This window comes from Callorhinus ursinus, unplaced genomic scaffold (genome assembly GCF_003265705.2).
Source record: "Callorhinus ursinus isolate GAN/ISIS: 27379988/994484 unplaced genomic scaffold, GSC_fseal_2.0 scaffold78, whole genome shotgun sequence".
NCBI classification, from domain to species: Eukaryota; Metazoa; Chordata; class Mammalia; order Carnivora; family Otariidae; genus Callorhinus; species Callorhinus ursinus.
Genome location: NW_027397140.1, coordinates 1,010,058 through 1,022,513, shown reverse-complemented (window position 1 = coordinate 1,022,513; position 12,456 = coordinate 1,010,058). Strand labels below are relative to the sequence as shown.

At 42.0% G+C, this 12,456-nt stretch overlaps 2 protein-coding genes across 2 annotated transcripts in view; one reads left to right on the top strand and one right to left on the bottom strand.

Annotated features, from left to right (window-relative positions):
• OCA2 (OCA2 melanosomal transmembrane protein) overlaps positions 1-12,456 on the bottom strand; it is a 480,811-nt gene that overhangs the window by 162,291 nt on the left and 306,064 nt on the right. Inside the window, exon 23 of the mRNA XM_073887392.1 lies at positions 6,583-6,676. Coding sequence (XP_073743493.1) covers positions 6,583-6,676 — 94 coding nt within the window. The remainder of the gene's footprint in view (positions 1-6,582; positions 6,677-12,456) is intronic.
• On the top strand, positions 8,115-8,509 carry LOC112808823 (large ribosomal subunit protein eL42-like). Its single transcript, XM_025852104.2, has one exon. The coding sequence runs from the start codon at positions 8,124-8,126 to the stop codon at positions 8,442-8,444; it is 321 nt and encodes a 106-aa protein (XP_025707889.1). The 5' UTR covers positions 8,115-8,123; the 3' UTR covers positions 8,445-8,509.

The following is a 12,456-nucleotide window of genomic DNA, read 5'->3' as shown; positions in this document are numbered from 1 at the left end:
ATTATCTTTGAAGGTCTAAAGAATCATGGGAAGAAAAACCATGAATTCTATGTGCAGTATTCTCCTAGCACTGGAGTTCTCCCATTCTCATTGATCGGTAAATTTGGTCTTGGCTGGCTGTTCTTGCTGATCTTCTGGGGGAAGGGCCTGTTGCCATGGTTCCCAAATGTCTTTGCCAGAGGCAGGATTGTTCCGCCCTTGCTGGGTCTAGGCTAAGTAATCTGCTCGGGTTTGCTCTCCATAGCTTTTGTTCCCTGCAAGCTTTCCATACAGCTTTGGAGGACGAGAGTGAAAATGGGAGCCTCCCAATCCCCGCCCCCAAGGAGCTGAGAACTCAGGGCCCCACTCCTCAGAGCGCCCCCAGAGAAAAGCAGTCAATCACTCCTGTCTCCCCGGTCTCTGGCCACACCCTGTGCTCACCTGGCCTGTGACCAAGCATTTCTATCTCTGGCACACAACCCCATTTGGAGTCCCCACACCCAGTAGATTCATGCGGTGCACTCCCACGCGGATCCTCCCAGGGGAGGAAGGGGAGTCTCCCCGATCTGCTGCTTGTTGGGTCCCTGCTGGAAAAGCAGTGGCTCGACTGTGCCACAGATCATGGTTTATGGCCACCCCGAGCTGAGAGCCCACTCCTCAGGCTCCGTCTTTGTAGCCAGCTTCACTTTCCTGATATCTGGGAGCTCTGCCACACTCAGGCACCCCAGTCTTTCTGTAACCCCGAGGGTCCCGAGACCACACTGTCCCAGAGAGGGTTCCACCCCCACTTAGCCACTGGAGTGAGTCCCTCAGCAGAGCCGACTTCTAAAAGTTCTGACTTTGTGCTCTACTGCTCTATCACTTGCCAGTAATGGCTGACAGAGGCCCCTTCCCCCGCCGCCTATCTTCCCAAATATCGCCTCAGATTCACTCTTCTGCACAAACTACCTTCCAGAAAGTGGTCGCTTTTCTGTTCAGAGAGTTGCTGCTATTCTTTTCTTCAATCTCCTGTTGAGTTTGTAGGTGTTTACAATGGTTTGATCCATATCTAGCTGAATTCCTGGGATGAGATGAAATTTAGGTCTCCTACTCCTCCGCCATCTTGCTCCTCCCCCCCAAAATGTCCATACTACCCAAATTTAATTCAATCTCTATCAAAATACCACCATCATTTTTCACAGAGCTAGAACAAACAATCCTAAAAGTTATATGGAACCACAAAAGACCCCAAATAGCCAAAGCATCCTCAAAAAAAAAAAAAAAGCTGGAGGTATCACAATTCCAAATTTCAAGTTATATTACAAAGCTGTAGTAACAAAAATAATATGGCACTCAATGGAACATAGTAGAAACCCCAGATACAAACCTAAGATTATATGGTCAATTACTCTTCAATGAAGGAAGCAAGTATATGGAATGGGAAAAAAATAAGTCTCTTCAACAATTGGTGTTGGGAAAACTGGACATCTACATGCAAAAGAATGAAACTGGACTACTTTTCTTACACCATCACAAAAATAAACCCAAATGTGTTAAAGTCCTAAATGTGAGAACTAAAACTATAAAAATCCTTGAAGAAAGCACAGGCAGTAATTTCTCTGACATCAGCCATAACAACTTTTTCTACATATGTCTCCTAAGGCAAGGGAAGCAAAAGCAAAAATAAACTATTGGGGCTACATCAAAATAAAAAGTCTCTACACAGCAAAGAAATAATCAACAAAACTAGAAGACAACCTACTGAATGGCAAATGACATATCCGATAAAGCATTAGTATCCTAAATATAAAAAGAAATTATAAAACTCAACACCCAAAAACCAAAAAATCCAATTAAAAATGGGCAGAAGATACAAACAGACATTTTTCCAAAGAAGACATACAGATGGCCAACAGAGATGAAAAGATGCTCAACATCACTCATCATCAGGGAAATGCAAATCAAAACCACAAAGAGATATCACCTCACACCAATCAGAATGGCAAGAAAAAAAAAACAAACAAGAAACAAGTGTTGATGAGGATGTAGAGAAAAAGGAACACTCATGTACTGTTGGTGAGAATGCAAAGTGGTGCAGCTTCTGTGGAAGACAGTATGGAGGTTCCTCAAAAAATTAAAAATACAACAACCTTATGATCCAGTAATCATACTCCTGAATATTTACCCAAAGAATATAAGAACACTAATTCAAAAGGATATATGCACCCCTATGTTTATTGCAGCATTATTTACAATAGCCATATACTGAAGTGGCATAAGTGCCCCTTAATAGATGGATGGATAAAGAAGATGTGGTATATATATATTCAGCCATAAAAAAGAATGAAATCTTGTTATTTGCAATGATATGAATGGATCTAGGGAATGTAATGCTTAGTGAAATAAGTTAGTCAGAGAAAGACAAATACCATATGATTTCACTCATATGTGGAATTTAAGAAACAAAACAAATTAACATAGGGAAAAAAAGAGACAAATCAAGAAACTACAGAGAATAAACTGATGGTTACTGGAGGGGAGGGGAGTGGGGGTTATGAGTGAAATAGGTGTTTGGGATTAAAGAGTACACTTATCATGATGAGCACTGAGTAATGTATACAATTGTTAAATCACTATATTGTACACCTGAAACTAATAACATTGTATGTTAACTGTAATGGAATTAAAATGAAAAACTTAATTTAAAAAATTCACTTAACCCGCAATTGTATGTTAGGAAATTTATCACTGATGAGCAAGAATAAAACAAAGATTTATCTGTAAAGATATTCAAAACAGAATTGATTATGATAACAAAGAATAGGAAGCAACATACACGCCCAAAAAAGGTAAAATAGTGATATATCTACATGTTTTAGGTATAAATATATTCTATTTTGAAAGAATAACTAGTGGCCTGGTAAAATGTTCACAACATATTATGAAAAATGAAAGGTAAGAAACAATGAGATTAAAGTTTTTGTTAAGAAGTATATATGTTTCATGAGAGGAAGGGAAAATGTAAGAAAACACACCAAATTTTGATCAGTGGTTATTTCTGGGTAGCAAACTTACAAGTTACTTTTATATTTTATTCTTTTACTTTTATATTTCCCTTTGAATATATATTTATATAGTCAGAAAAATAGTAATTTTTTGTGTATCTTCATTCTTTTTTAATTTTTTATTGTTATGTTAACCATACATTACATCATTAGTTTTTGATAGAAAAATAGTAATTTTTAAAAAAATAAAATGGGAAGTCAACATTTTGCACTGTGTATCACAGGAAGCCACCTTCTGTGAAAGAAATTTTGAAATGAGGTAGATTAAAGTCAATTTAGTGTACTTGCAACTGCAAACTAAGAATTTTATGCAATTAAGGGCTGAACATGTAGATGACCATTTTTTATTATGTTATGTTAATCACCATACATTACATCATTAGTTTTTGATGTAGTGTTCCATGATTCATTGTTTGCATATAACACCCAATGCTCCATTCAGTACGTGCCCTCTTTAATACCCAACAGCAGGCTAACCCATCCCCCCGCCTCTAGAACCCTCAGTTTAGTTCTCAGAGTCCATAGTCTCTCATGGTTTGTCTCCCCCTCCGATTTTCCCCCCTTCATTTTTCCCTTCCTACTATCTTCTTTTTTTAAACATATAATGTATTATTTGTTTCAGAGGTACAGTAGATGACCATTTTTTTAAAGATTTTATTTATTTGACAGAGAGAGAGAGCAGGCACAGCAGGGGGAGCAGCAGGGAGAGAGAGAAGCAGACTCCCCACTGAGCAGAGAGCCTGACGTGGGGCTCAATCCCAGGACCCTTAACCGGCTGAGCCACCCAGGTGCCCCTTGATGACCATTTAATGACCAAACTGCTCCGATTTCTGAACAGCAAGGACCCGACAAGAATGATCAGAGGTGGAGTCAGACAGAAATAAGATACGGCTCTTGAACACTACTAACCAGAGAGACATTTTTCCTTCATCTAAGAAGGTGGTTGCAATTCTTAAGGCCACTAGCTAAAGAGGTTTTGGAAGAGATAACTGGCAGTCTTGCCCCAGTCTTTTTGAGGCCCCCAACTTATTGAATATTATCCTAGCTTTCCCCACTGTAACTCTGCACACAAGGGGCACATATCAAATAGAAATACAAGGCCTACTTAATAAGTTCAGTATGCACAATACATCACCCACTGGAGCTGAACCCTGAGCTCTGTGCATAATCTGAGTGGCTGCACACCAACCCTTTCAGTCAGGCAGATGTCCTGATGATGATGATTAGTTTCAGGGGTAGAATTTAGTGATTCATCAGTTGCATATATCACCCAGTGCTCATCACATCATGTGCCCTCCTTAATGCCCATCACCCAATTACCCCACCCCCCCTCTCCCCTCCCCTCCAGCAAGCCTCAGTTTGTTTCCTAGAGTTAATAGTCTCTTATGTTTTGCCTCCCTCTCTATTTTCATCTTATTTTATTTTTCCTTCCCCTCCCCTATGTTCATCTGTTTTGTTTCTTAAATTCCACATATGAGTGAATTTATATGGTATTTGTTTTTCTCTGACTGACTTATTTCACTTAGCATAATACCCTCTAGTTCCATCCACATCATTGCAAATGGCAAGATTTCATTCTTTTGGATGGCTGAGTAATACTCCATTGTGTGTGTGTGTGTGTGTGTGTGTGTGTGTGTGTGTGTGTGTGTGTATGGATATGGATATATCCATATATCCTTCCATATATATCCATATATCTTTCTTTATCCATGGATAAAGAAGATGTGGTATATATATAAAGATATATATGTGTATATATATCCATCTTCTTTATCCATTCATCTGTTGATGGACACCTGGGCTCTTTCTATATTCCTGATTACTATGTCAAAGTTACACTGGAGAAAATATCCAACCAGCATGTATTGTTGCCCTAATCTTTTATGATATTAATATCACGCCTCTCAAGCCTACTTGTGAGACCAACCAGTGTTGTTAAATGGCCATGAGAGTCCCTGCTGTTGAGTCCAGCTAGGGCTGTCAACAGGTAGAGGGCCAGTGTATCAGATGCTTGGCTAACCATAAAAGAGGAGACCAGGGACAAGTGAATGACAGCCCTCCAGCTCTACAGAAACTGAGAATCCAGTCCAAATGAGGAAGCCCTGGAATTTGGGGATGCAAGTCTATATCTCCTGCTGTTACCCCTCTAAGGGCACTTGCCTCTGAACCCCTTTTCTTAGCTGTGCTCCAGGGATGAACCCTCACTGACTCTGCAGGAAAGATGAGATGATGAGGTGAGTTACACTGCTAAGGCTACTGCTGAATTTGCTATAGTGAATGCTGTTCTCATTAAGAAAACTCTTGTTTAAGTGAAAGGATTATTCCTTTTATGTTTAGCAGACGCTGATGATGTCTATCTAAACAGGCAGATAGTGGTCAATTGCTAAGTTTCAGATCCTGTCTCTTAGCTGTGGGGGAAGCAATGTGCCAGAGTCCTGCTGAGAGATGCATGTTCAGTGTCCCCACAGCTCACTGTCCAGTTTCATTCCTCTGTCCCATGCCCAAGTCTTCCAGGAGTATTTATTAATAAATGTTAATGTCCCAAAAAAATTGTCAAGAATTATTAGCCACTCATGAACAACATGGTCAGCATGTCAGCATGGTCAGTAATGGTCAGCATTATAAGTCTTCCAAAATTCAGTGTTATATGTAGAGACTGATGTTGATTCTTACCTGGGTATGAAAGCTGGGGTTTTCTCCCCAAGCCCAGCCCAGCCAAGTAGTACCCTGCAGAAGCCTGAGGTCACAGCCTCCACAGGCTGCAGGTCACTCTGCATCTCAGGCAGAGCTGCTGTTCCAAATCTTAAGCAGGGCTGGTTCTGAGAATCATCGCTGTGCAAACATGTGCTGTGAGTTTATAGTTTAAAAACTTCGACAGAAATCTTGTTCAACACCAAATGAATGTCAGTTCATTTTAGCAGCACCATTTTATGGGAGCCACCAGTATCCATTCTGCCCATTCATCTGCTTCCAAAGTGCAGTGGTGCCATATGAAAACAGGCATACCGGGAGTCAGGACCCCAGCAAGGGCCCTGCTCCCTTGGAGCAGGTTCTCCTTTGCAAGAGCAAGAACTGGCAGCTCTTCCCCATGCTGGGCCTCATCTCTGTACTGCCCTCCTGATAGGTGTCCACACATGAATGCCTGTTCCCTATCTGCAATATTCCTGGGTCCTTTCCAGTGCAGGCTTTTTCACAGGGCAGCCTAGTAGGGGGTCTTCAGACTCTCACTAAGCACCCCAGTCATAGACAGTCAAGGCACAAATCACTGTTAGAATTTTCAAGAGAACAACATAAAACACCCAGCAAGCCCACAACCATTTCTTGACCCCTAGACTCAATCGGAATTATTCAGAATATCTGAATCATGCTCTGTGTTATGAAGCTAATCCCAGCAATAAATTTTTAATGTGTTTTTTTTTTTAGCTAAGCTCACCTACACTAACGTCTAATTGCTAAAAACATGCTTATCCTAGTGCTTAACAGTTTGCATTGCTATTTTTTTTAATTAAGTGAGTTAAGGGATTAAACAAACAGAAATTTAAAATGGGTTTTAAAGTACCTGAAAAATTCCATGAAAGAGAATCCATAACCATGCTGCTCTGCAATTCCTGCACAAACAACATTTGCTGATGCTCCAATCAGCGTCCCATTACCTGGAATCAAAATTTTAAAAGTAAAATAAAATCTCAGTTTATCTTGGTGGTAGGCTTCTGTTCTCTTTGTTCTGTAATATTTGGATCATCTCACAGCCCTTTGATTTGATAATTACTTTGCAGGTACTATCAAAGTGATTGCTTTTCTGCAGAAAACAAAACACTGACAACCAGAAAATAAGTTTTCTGCTTGTAAATACTGTAATTCACTTACAGATAAGACTATGACTGCTCTATGTGATAGAAAAGAGGAAATGCTAAGGAGAATTGGCAAATCACTGTGGCACATGGTGGCACCTATCTTTTAGAGGAAAATGTAAGCCAGACCAACAACCACAGGAGAGAACAGGTGTTTTCAGAACAGTGGAATTGGGATCTCAGATAAGAACCACCTTCCTCAGGACTCTAGGCCCGGACAGCCACCAGAAAACACTGTCTGTCTGTGGATGGAAGGATGGATGCAAACAGAGGATAATAAAATGCCTCTTTGTGTGAGAGTGTACATGATCTGTGGGGAATCATAACCTGCACATGCATACATACTGGTGAGGCCTCATGGTAAGGGATATGGCCCAAGGCCAGCCCCAACATGGTGACTAATTCAGAGAAGGGTGAATTTGCTTGATGAAATCAATCAGCATCTGTTAATCCCCAACCACAGAGGTCAGGGTTCAGGAATAGGCACATGACCCAGGCTCAGCCAATTTTACTCAGTTCTGACATGTGTGCATAAACCACTAAGGAAAAGACTCTGTTTCCTAAGGACTGGTGAACTGAGACACAAATCTGGAGCTTCCTACTGCATGTTGACACAAGGGAGCAGCCTCTCTGAAATTGGACAACAAAAGTAACAGAGCAGGAGGAGGAGGACCAAGGGTGAAGTCCTGGGTGCATAAGCTGAGCCCCTAAGTGCTGCCTTTTCTGAGAACCCAGCACCATTTTATCTCTGGGTCTTCTGGAGCACTGAGCATGGAGAGAAGTACAGAATAAATAATCTCAGAGCAACGTGGACTTTTGGATTTCTCCACTAGAGGAGGCACACAGCCTGGGGTCTATTCCCCAGGAGAGGCCCTTGCAGAGGAGATGTCAGTGCAAATGACACTCCACTGAACACATGCTCCTGCTCCCCTCCTTCTTCATGGTCCTTACCTTCTCCTTGAAACATGGCAGGCAACACAACCTCCTGTCAGGTATGCAGCCCAGACTGCCTGTGCAAAGTCTCATGAAGGCAAGCTCAAGCCTCATTTTATTCTCTCTGCTTTTCATCCATAGAAGACTTAGACTGGGTTTTTTTTTTTTTTCAGTGAAAACCTCTGAAATAGCATGCTGCATCCATTTATAAGCTTGTTCGAAGGATGAAATATAGTTGAGGAATCAAAATGATAAGACTTTGGATCTTAAGAACTCAGTAAAATCCGCTTTCCATGCCGAAAGCGCTCTCGCAAACATGGTGAATGTTCCTAAAACCCGCCGGACTTTCTGCAAGAAGGGTGGCAAGCACCAGCCCCACAAAGTGACACAGTACAAGAAGGGCAAAGATTCTCTTTATGCCCAGGGAAAGTGGCATTATGACAGGAAGCAGAGTGGCTATGGCGGGCAGACTAAGCCGATTTTCCTGAAAAAGGTTAAAACTACAAAGAAGATTGTGCTGAGGCTTGAATGTGTTGAGCCCAATTGCAGATCTAAGAGAATGCTGGCTATTAAGAGATGCAAGCATTTTGAACTGGGAGGAGATAAGAAGAGAAAGGGCCAAGTGATCCAGTTCTAAGCTTCATATTTTGTTAATATTACGAAGACAATAAAATCATGAGGTTATGTTCACTTCAAAAAAAAAAAAAAAAGAACTCAGTAAAATCCTCAGGGTCTCCCCAGCACCCTGCAGCCACTAAGCCCAAGCTTTGTGATGGCAATGCCTCCCCGAGGTTGGCTCACTCTGCTTGTGGTCACTGTGTTTCTGATGTCCCATTTTTTTTGACAGTCCCACTGTTTCTCAGTGCACTTCAGAGTATATGGCCCTACCTAGAGAATCAAGAAGGGCACTGGAGGATTTGCCCATGACCAAGGAGAAAGAAGAGCATGACAGGCTGACACCGGGCTGCTGTGTGAAGGATAGACTTTAGGGTGGTGACAGAGGAAGCAGGGAGCCTGGCTGGGGGACACTTCAGGCTACAGGTGATACTAGCTTGTTCCAGGTGGTGTGGGAGGCAGATCAATGCTCCCTACACCCACTGCAAAGAAGTCCACACCTTAATCCTTAGAAACTGTGGTTATGTCATTATGTTACCCTGTATGGCAAAGGGGACTTTGCAGAAGTAATTCAGGTTATGGACCCTGAGAGAGGGAGATTACCCTGGATTATCTGGGTGGACCACTGAATCACATGAACCCTTAAAAGCAGAAAACTTTCTCCAGCTGGAAGCAGAACAGCAACTTTAAGGAGAGAGTCAGAGAGATACCAGGGGGGTCAAAGAGAACCCAGTGGGGGTGAGGATGGTAGAAGAAATGGAGTGGGGAGAGTCAGAGAGATCACAGAGGGTCAGAGAGATCCTAGGAAATGAAATCTTGCCATTTGCAATGACAGGGATGGAACTGGAGGGTATTAGGCTGAGCGAAATAAGTCAATCAGAGAAAGACATGTATCATATGACCTCACTGATATGATGAATTTTTAATCTCAGGAAACAAACTGAGGGTTGCTGGAGTGGTGGGGGGTGAGAGGGAAAGGGTGGCTGGGTGATAGACATTGGGGAAGGTATGTGCTATGGTGAGCACTGTGAATTGTGTAAGACTGTTGAATCACAGATCTGCACCTCTGAAACAAATAATACATTATATGTTCGAAAAAGAAGAAGAAGAAGAAGAAGAAGAAGAAGAAGAAGAAGAAGAAGAAGAAGATAGCAGGAGGGGAAGAATGAAGGGGGGGAAATCAGAGGGGGAGAGGAACCATGAGAGGCTATGGACTCTGAGAAACAAACTGAGGGTTCTAGAGGGGAGGGGAGTGGGGGGATGGGTTAGCCTGGTGATGAATATTAAACAGGGCATGAACTGCATGGAGCACTGGGTGTTACACGCAAACAATGAATCATGGAACACGACATCAAAAACAAATGATGTGGGGAGGTGCAAGATAGCGGAGGAGTAGGAGACCTAAATTTTGTCTGGTCCCAGGAATTCGGCTGGATAGAGATCAAACCATTCTGAACACCTACGAACTCAACAGGAGATTAAAGAAAAGAAAAGCAGCAACTCTCTGAACAGAATAGCAACCACTTTCTGGAAGGAACGACATGCGGAGAAGTGAATCTGAGGTGATATTCGGGAGGATAGATGGCGGGGAAGGAGGCCTCCATCAGCCGCTACTGGCAAGGGATAGAGCAGTGGAGCACAAAATCGGAACTTTTAGAAGTCGGCTCTGCTGAGGGACGTCTCTCCAGTGGCTAAGCGGGGCGGGGGGGGGGACCCTCTCTGGGACAGTGCAGTCTCAGGACCCTCAGGGTCACAGAAAGACCAGGGGTGACTGACTGCAGCAGAGCTCCCAGGTATCAGGAGCAGGGAAGCCGGCTGCAGAGACAGAGCTGAGGAATGGACTCTTAGCTCGAGTTTGCCATAAACCGTGATCCACGGCACAGTCAGGCCACTGCTCCTCCTGCAGGGACCCAACAAGCGGCAGATCCAGGAAGACTCCCCTTCCTTCGCCGGGAGGAGCAGCGCGGGAGTGCACCACAGGACTCTGCTGGGTTCAGAGACTCCACACGGGGTGGTTCACCAGATATAGAAACACTCAGTCACAGACTGGGTGAGCACGAGAGCAGCCAGAGACTGGAGAGACAGGAGTGATTGACTGCTTTTCTCTGGGGGCTCACTGAGGACTGGGGCCTGAGCACTTGGTTTCTCTGGGGCAGAGATTGGGAGGCCACCATTTTCACTCTCGTCCTCCAAAGCTGAACGGAAAGCATGCAGGGAACAAAAGCATGCAAGAGCAAAACTGAGCAAATTACTTAGCCAGGACCCGGCAAGGGCAGGGCAATACTACCTCCGGCAAAGACATTTGAAAACCACTGCAACAGACCCCTCCCCAAGAAGATCAGCAAGAACAGCCAGCCAAGACCAAGTTTACCGATCAATGAGAATGGTAGAATTTCAGCGCTAGGGGAATACTGCACATAGAATTCATGGCTTTTTAACCATGATCCTTTAGTCTTTCAAAGTTAATTTTTTTCAACTTTCTTTTTCTTTACTTTTTTTTTGAATTTTTCTTTTTCCCTTTTTCAACCAACATCTTATTAATCCCCTTTTTAAAAAAATCTTTTCTATTTTTCATTTTTTGAGTCAATCTTATTTTTGGTGTGTGTGTGTGTGTGTGTGTGTGTGTGTGTGTGTGTGTGTGTAGTTCTCTCTTTAAAATTTTAGATACAGTTTCTTCCAACAGACCAAAATATATCCTAAATCTCTAGTGTATGGCTTTGTTCTAGTCTCCTGCCTGATCACATGCTCTCCTTTTTTTTTAAATCCTCCTCTTTCTTTTTTCAACCAACTTCTAATCTTATCAATTCCTTTTATGAAATCTTTTATACTTTTCATCTTTACAGTCATATTTCATCCCTTCATTGTATTTACCCTTATTTTTGTACATATATAAGTTTTTCTTTATTTAAAATTTTAGGAGGGGCTTTTCTCTAACAGACCAAAATACACCAAAAATCTAGTGTGTGGCACTGATCTATGCACCAGCTTGATCATATTTGATCATATTCTGTTTTTTGTTTGTTTGTTTGTTTGCTTATTTGTTTTTATCTTTTTCTTTTTCTTTTTTCTTTTTTCTTTTTTTCCCTTTCTTTTCCTGCAGTTTCAGGTCTCTTCTGATTGGTTTAGTGTATATATTTCTGGGGTCATTGTTAACCTGTTAGCATTTTGTTCTCTCATTCATCTGTTTCCCTCTACACAAAATGACAAGATGGAAAAAATCACCTCAACAAAAAGAACAAGAGGGAGTAACGACTGCCAGGGACCTACTCAATACGGACATTGGTATGATGTAAGAACTAGAGTTCAGAATGATGATTTTAAACATACTAGCTAGACTTGAAAAAAACGTGGAAGATATTAGAGAAACGCTTTCTGGAGAAATAAAAGAACTAAAATCTAACCAAGTCGAAATCAAAAAGGCTATTAATGAGGTGCAATCAAAAATGGGGGCTCGAACTGCTAGGATAAAGGAGGCAGAAGAGCGAATCAGTGATATAGAAGACCAAATGATGGAAAATAAAGAGACTGAGAAAAAGAGAGAGAAACAAGTACTACTGGATCACGAGGGCAGAATTCGAGAGGTAAGAGATATCATAAGACAAAACAGTATTAGAATAATTGGGATCCCAGAAGAAGAATAAGGAAAGAGAGGGCAGAAGGTATATTAGAGCAAATTATAGCAGAGAACTTCCCTAATTTGTGGGAGGAAACAGGCATCAAAATCCAGGAGGCACAGAGAACACCTCAAAATCTATAAAAATAGGTCCAAACGCCAACATCTAATGGTAAAATTACAAGTCTCAGAGAAAAAGAGAAAATCCTGAAAGGAGGTCAGAAGAGATCTGTAACCTACACTGGTAGAAACATTAGATTGGCAACAGACCTATCCACAGAGACCTGGCAGGCCAGAAAGGACTGGCATGATATCTTCAGAGCACTAAACGAGAAAAATATGCAGCCAAGAATATTATATCCAGCTAGGCTGTCATTGAAAATAGAAGGAGAGATAAAAATCTTCCAGGACAAACAAAAAC